General features: G+C 50.2%; 1 protein-coding gene across 1 annotated transcript; it reads right to left on the bottom strand.

The window, feature by feature from the left end:
* Positions 1-575: 575 nt before the first annotated feature.
* Positions 576-6,590, bottom strand: LOC134407565 (B box and SPRY domain-containing protein-like). Its single transcript, XM_063139438.1, has 6 exons — positions 6,339-6,590; positions 5,605-5,703; positions 4,454-4,684; positions 3,495-3,520; positions 2,500-2,624; positions 576-1,572 (listed from the first exon to the last, which is right to left on the bottom strand). The coding sequence occupies exons 1-6, from the start codon at positions 6,588-6,590 to the stop codon at positions 1,052-1,054; spliced, it is 1,254 nt and encodes a 417-aa protein (XP_062995508.1). The 3' UTR covers positions 576-1,051.
* Between the last annotated feature and the right edge of the window lie 221 nt (positions 6,591-6,811).

The following is a 6,811-nucleotide window of genomic DNA, read 5'->3' as shown; positions in this document are numbered from 1 at the left end:
AACTACAGACCAGTTAGTCTGACATCCATCCCTGGGAAAATTCTGGAAGAAGTCAATCTGTAAACACCTTGAAATCAATGCGGTGATCACTAGAAGCCAACATGGATTTGTCAAGAACAAGTCCTGTCAGACAAATTTGATCTCATTTTTTGATAGGGTAACCTCCCTTGTGGACTGTGGGAATGCTGTGGACATCATATATCTTGGCTTCAGCAAAGCTTTTGACAAAGCTTTGGCCAGTTTTGTTAACATGTGAGTCATTTAATTTAGCAAATGTTTTAGATGCTGACTGGTCTGCTCTTGAACTGATCTTGCCGAAAATTATGTATGTCCCATGCTTCAGCAGGCAAACGAGAGAAAAACGTGCAGAATCCAACTTCCTAAAAATCTCATATATTTTTTTAAACAAGTTTCTAGGCCATATTGATGCAAAGGTATGTGCTGTAGTGATTTTCAGTGGTTAGGAGTGGGATTCCTGGCCCTTCGTAATGACTAGAAAAACTAGAACCATATGAAATAATAAGAATTCCAAATTAAATTATGACAAATCAAGATTTGTATGCCTATTTGCTATATTTACATAATGCAAAATCTGTCTTTCCTGAGTGCAGAATTACCTTTTGTCTTAGCACTGGCTATTCTCCTTTCCCCCCATGCTTGTCCTTTTTCAACAGACTTGTGGTAGTATTGCTAAATAAGCTGGATCAGTTCTCACAAGTCTTTCGCAGTCAATCACTGCCATGCACTGGAGGTCCTTCTTGGCAAACTAATTCCTGACGCTGACACATGCGCAGACATAAAACCCATACAGGCAATCACTCTACTCCAGAGTGAGATATCCACCCCGAGAGAGAAGGTTTGCACATGAAAGAGGATTTCTCAACACATCAGGTAAGATGTGTGGTGTACTGAATTGTAAGGAACCATTACGCCATCTATTACTCTGTAGGATAATTCGGCCCTGTGCATTTTTAGAAAATAACAGTTTTGCAGCTTTAAGAAGAGAAATGCACCCTGATGGGGCTCCCCACACACCAGCCAGATCTCACTCTCACCACATCAGAGAAATACTTCGATCCGCCACAGCCAAGGCCGGGTAGATGGGGCTGGTGAAGGCTTCATGGTGTGTGTAGAGAACAGCACAGGATTCGGGGTCGTAAAACAACAGCTCTCCTGCATCCAAGTCAACCAGGACCCCAATTTCTGCCGGGCACTTGAGCAGCTGCACCGTCTGATGGTGGTTGTTATGTGAAAACTGGAACTCCTTATCGTAGTGGGAGAAGACCCAGGAGACAGGGTTGCAACCCAGGCGGGCTTCAGGGCCTGAGCCCTTGCGCTGCAGTGAGGAGTATGAGACCCCCAATTTGTAAGCGCAGCTTTTGGCCACGCCGACTCTCCAGGCGTGAATGCCGGCACAGAAGGATTCTGTCGCCAAGGCGTTGGGCCAGTGGTCAAACCTCGCAGGGCCATCCAGAGTAGTCCTGGCTTTCTTGGGGCTGAAGGTTAACGTTCTCTTGTCTTCCGAGAGCACCAAGAGGGGGTTGATGGTTTTCTCGTCAACGTGGACTTCATCTGTGCAGGTGGAAAAAACAAATCTGTTAGCGCATGCCCAGCAGAGAGGTTTCAGCAGGGATCAGGGCCCCAACTAGTCATTTTTATGCCAGAGTGTGAAATATTTGCCAGCTGGTATTTTGTATTGTCTTCAGTAAAAAGGGCTCCAACATTAAGTCAATCAACTGATTAACCAACTAACAGTGCAATTCCTATGTCAGTCTCACAGGCAAGCATGGATGGCTTGCAGCCTGACGCTCATTTTGATCAGGGTTAGGGTTAAGCACCTCTCATAAATCCAACAGATTTTGAAACTAGCATTTGTTACTTTTAAAAATACAACACTTGAGAAAGGACCCCATGAGAAGAGGCCTTCCCTTCACTCTTGCAGACAGGGGTCGTGTCGGCCTCCACCTGCCCACCCTCATCACAGTCTGCTCTTCGCTTTGGCACCACTGAGCCTAGGAAGCGGCACCTGCAGCTGAATCAGACCGATGGTGCCTCTAGCTCTGCTCGGACGGGCAGCAGCAGCAGCACGGGATCCCCGGGGCCTTCTGGGCAGAGAAGAGCCTTCCTCCCCCAGGCCTCCTTGCAAGGGCTGGGCATCACCTGGGACTCAGAACTGACTCACAAAGCGGGTCAATGCACGAGCCAACCAGCAGTGCAATCCTATGGCTCTTTACGCAGAAGTAATCCCACTATGTTCCTTGGGGCTTACTCCATAGTAAGCGTCCCTAGGAATGCAACCTAAAAGGGATGTCACCTGATGAAAGTCATTCGCCTTCAATATTTAAATCAAAATTTAAAAGCCACATGTAAATGTTTTGATATCCCAGATTCCACTTTCTGCAAAGTTCCACCTAGGGTGTGCATTGAGAGCTTGGGGTGAAGCTGCAGAGTCTGGGTGGTGGAGGGCATTCAGACAACAGCGCCGGACCCAACACTGACCTGAGGCCCAGCAGAGAACAGCTGCAGCCCATAACCGGCTCAGCAATGGACTCTGGATGCACCGTGAATTAAAGTTTAGCCTCTCCGATTCCTGTGGCATCAAGATGCCCTCTGCTTCCTCTGTCCTAGTCAATGCAACAACAGACACAACCAGGCTTAGCATTTTATGGAGAAAATCATGTGTAATGCTTGTTTTTAGAGTAAAGTGGGAGGGACATAGAATGGAATGAAGAGAGAGCAAAATGTCAGTTGAAGAGAAGAGTAGAAGAGAAAAAGAGAGCTGAAAAGAGAGGAGGCAGAAAGAGTGAGTTGAAAGAGAAAAAGAAAAGAGAAATTGGCAGCATCGTGAGAAAGAGAGACAGTCTGCAATTTAGTGAAGAGTGAACCTTCACAAGGAGAGACAATCAACCAGAGAATAAACAACTGTTGTTAGACCAATAAACCTAACACTGCACTTCACAGAGAACTGCAGGTTAAAAAGAGAATTAGATATCATTGATTGTATTGTGTTCTTCATGTTATTATTCCCTAAACTTTTTTTAAGTAAACTTTGTAATATATTATTTGTCTCTAGAGTGATTGTAATCTGCCCCTCTTCATTCAAGTTATAAAAACCTGAAACATTACACATGTTTAGTGGATCTTTGGGTACCTGGTATTCTATGCAACACCTTCTCTAAGGACTAAGGCATATTGACCACAGTGATCATGGCCTTCTAAGGTAGGTCAACAATACTACACCCAGACCGCAGATAGGGCAAGGGCAGGGGCAAAGAGGTTGCGAGCAATACTCAGGCACCCGGCATGGGGCAATTTCCTGAGTCGCTCTCAGCCCCCACAGCACCCCAGTTGTTTACAAGGCACAGAGTTAAACGCTGACTTCACTACCAGCTCTTGCTCTTCTTACGTTCGTGGGGCCTGCAGGGGCAGAAGGTGGAAGCGGAACATGTGCAGCCTGGCGTAGGGACCAAAGATCAATCCACTCTAGGACTCACCTCTCAAATATTTCCTCCTCTGCTTGCTAGACACAAAAGAGAGAGACAGTTACAAAAGATGAAGACCTGGCAGCTTAGCATTAAGTGTGCAAAGTGGGTGTCGATCCCTTGGAAAGCCCCAGCAAAGCGCAGGAGGGCTCAGAGCTCAGGCCGAGAGCACCTGCTTTGCCGACAGAAGAGTCCCAGTTAAATCCTGGGATCTCCAGTTCAAAGTGGAGTGGTTTGAAGGTGATGAGGAAGATCCTATCACGCTTCCTGAGAGCCTGGAGAGAAGACAAGAGGCAACAATGCTCTGACCAAGCAGGCAATCTCAAGGTTTGCATGTAGCACATCTCAGTACAAGCAGGGCAGGAAGCGGAAGACCGATGCAGAAGTGCCATTCCCTCCCCCTGCGCCTAACCACACTTAATCATCCCATCTGCACCAACGTTAGCCAGCATTACCACTAACCAGGATCTGAAACCAGGTTTGGAATTGGCTGAGTAAACCTTGGTTGACACCAGATGGGCAACAGACACATCAGCCCTGGACAAGGTACTCTGCCTAACTGGAGCAGGTGCCTGCAATCCTCCTGCAGCCCCCTCCCCACCACTTAACCTGGCATGAAAAACTTTGCAAAATATGATAATTCTGCCGCTGTTCCAAATTAGTTGCAGCTTTTAGACTGTATTGTTTTACAACTGATATTAGTGAAATTATTACTTTTGCTGCTATTGTACTGAATTCTTAGGTTGTTGCAGAGCTGCTCTACTTGCAGAACAATGGTACAGCAATCTTACCTAAGACTAATGGTCCTAATAAACAAGGCTGCTGTAGCCCCCTCTGCTAAAGACACCCCCTTCCCTAAACAAACTGCTCCACTGCAGCCCCTTCCACAACAGAGAGAAGATAATCAGCCTGCAGTGGGTCAAAGCCACTGCTGAATGAGCCACTGCTTGCAACAAACCTCCAGTCCTTACCACGAGGCTGTGGTCATCTGTGGTGGTGATCATAGCCACCAAGTAAGTCCGGAGGGAATCCAGTTTCTGCAGCGACTCGTTCCAGTGGACCTGCTGGGTCAGCAGGTTTTGATGGGCCCGCTCCTCCTCAGTGTGTGCCACCTCCAGCAGCCGCTGTTCCTCGCTCTCACACACGCTCCTCACGAGGTTCAGGCGCTGGATCAGAACCTCACGGGCATTGCTGGCTGTACTCTGACCATGTATAAGACGAAAGCTGCACTATAAGCATCAAACTTTGTCAACCTGGCCCAGTCCTGCCTAATGCACAATGGCCTCCCAGTTCTCAGGCTGAGAAGGGGCCTCCTTAACACCGCTCCCCACCCCCTGGAGATGCTGCTGGGGACTGGACCAAGGACCTCTTGCAGGCAAGCAAGCAACTGCCTTTCCTGGGGGTTGACACCCATCAGGGCTCCACTTGTCCCAAATTAAACTTCCTGTGGGAAATTCAAAGATTTCAAAAGCTGCAATCACACCAAGGGAGGAGACAGTCTAGCTTCAGCCTCGCATAATTGAGTTCCTTTTTGAGAGGGATGGCCCTAGTCCACCCGCACGGTTTAAACATACCTAGCACGATTCCTTCTGCCTAAACTGTTTGGTGTTCCTAAACTGACACACTTTATCAGATTTTTGCTGGTTCCTTTTGCTCAAGACCCACCGGGCACAGCAGTGTTTGCGAGGATCCCAGCAACCTGCTTTTACTGGGGGATCCCCCAGAAATGAGCCAGCTGCCCATCACCAGCTTCTGCCCACCAGTTAGATTTCTATGCATCAGTCTGTTCTTATAGCCATAGGAACCGGGGTGGGTGGGGGCAAGAAGTATCCCTCAAAGTTAGCCAAAATGTCCAGGGGTGGGGGGTGGGATTCCAATGGGAAATTTAGCCAGACTTATTTCCAAATGGAGGGCCAGTTTGAATCGGCAACCTGAGAGACTCAAAGGGAAGAGATCCATATTTTTAATAGCAGCATCACCTGTAGCACAACTAGTTCAAGCTGCACCTGTTGCAGTTCTATTTGCAGAGCAGCTGTTAAAGGCATGGGGAGTACTGCCAGTATGGCACGAGGGGCAATTTAGGCAGAGTCCCCTCCCCCATTCTTCCAAGCCACGGTCTTACCACAAGATGCTGTTCCTTCTCTGGCAGTACCTCCCCCACGAATCTTGCAATGGTGGCTCTCTGTAGCTGAAGACTTTCACACTGGTCCACAATCTTGTTCTGAAACAAATAAAAAGGAACATGAGACAGGTGTTTGCTGTCTCTTACACTTTTGTTGTCAGTGCCAGGTTCTGAAAGAAATGTGTCAAACTGTGCCTCTGAGCGTGTGCAAAGTGCACTTTCCTCATCCACCCACCTGCCACAACTTGGGTGGGTGGGGGTTAAGGGATAAGTTGTCCAGGAAGCAGCTTCTGGCACCCCCAGCAAAGTCAATTCCTGCCTGTATTGGCATTCAAACACCACTAGCTTTCAGTGCAAAACATCACCCCAAACCCAGCGCTAAAAGTTGGAAACAGGAAATTGGCTGTGGAATGCAATGCATAGGAAAACCCCTCGTGCATCCTTGTTCTGGACGGTTTTCCTTTACTAGTACAACTTTGCCAGTTTTAACCATCCTTGGCAGGCTTGTTGTGCCTTTAACAGCCGCACCACAGACCGGATGGGTCACCGTGCCAAGAACAGCTTCACCTGTTGAACTGCTGCCTGCTCAACGGCTGCTGAAGAGGCGGAAGTCTTGCCAGATTTATTTTCTTTTTCGAAAAACGAACTTCCGGGTCCGCGCCCGAGGAAGGACCAGGGAGGGGGCCAGCTGTCCCTCCCCGAGCAGAGACGCAGCCGCCGCCCGCCAGGCTCACCCTCCGCTCGGCTGCCTCTTCGGCCAGTGGGCGCAGGCGGTGGCCCCGGCAGCCGCCCGGGCAAGTCGGGCACTGGGCGCATACGAGCCGCCTCCCGCCACAGCAGAACCAGTCCAGCGCTAGCGCGTGCTCCGGACAAGTTCCCGCGAAGCCGCCGCGCCCCTCGCCGGGACCGCGCGCCGCCGCCGCCGCCACCGCCGCCGCCTCGCCCCGCTCCAGATGGCGCCCCTCCGCTCCCCTCGCCTGAGCCATGGCCGCAGAGGCGAGCGGGGCACGTCGCCAGGCACCTGCTGCGCTGCTGCTCCAGGAGGGGCCAGGCCTCCTCCGCGGGAGCCGCCCTTCTTACGGCTGCGACACGCCCGCAACGGCAGCCTCCCGGCAGTGAGCAAAGCGCTTCTGGCCATGGGGGCGGGCGTGCGGGCGCTCCCTTGCGACGGGCTGTTGCGCGGCTCGCGAGCAGAAAGGCAAGAGGG

This window comes from Elgaria multicarinata, chromosome 12 (genome assembly GCF_023053635.1).
Source record: "Elgaria multicarinata webbii isolate HBS135686 ecotype San Diego chromosome 12, rElgMul1.1.pri, whole genome shotgun sequence".
NCBI classification, from domain to species: domain Eukaryota; kingdom Metazoa; phylum Chordata; class Lepidosauria; order Squamata; family Anguidae; genus Elgaria; species Elgaria multicarinata.
Note: the sequence above shows the minus strand (reverse complement) of the source record. Positions and strands in the feature narration are given on the sequence as shown.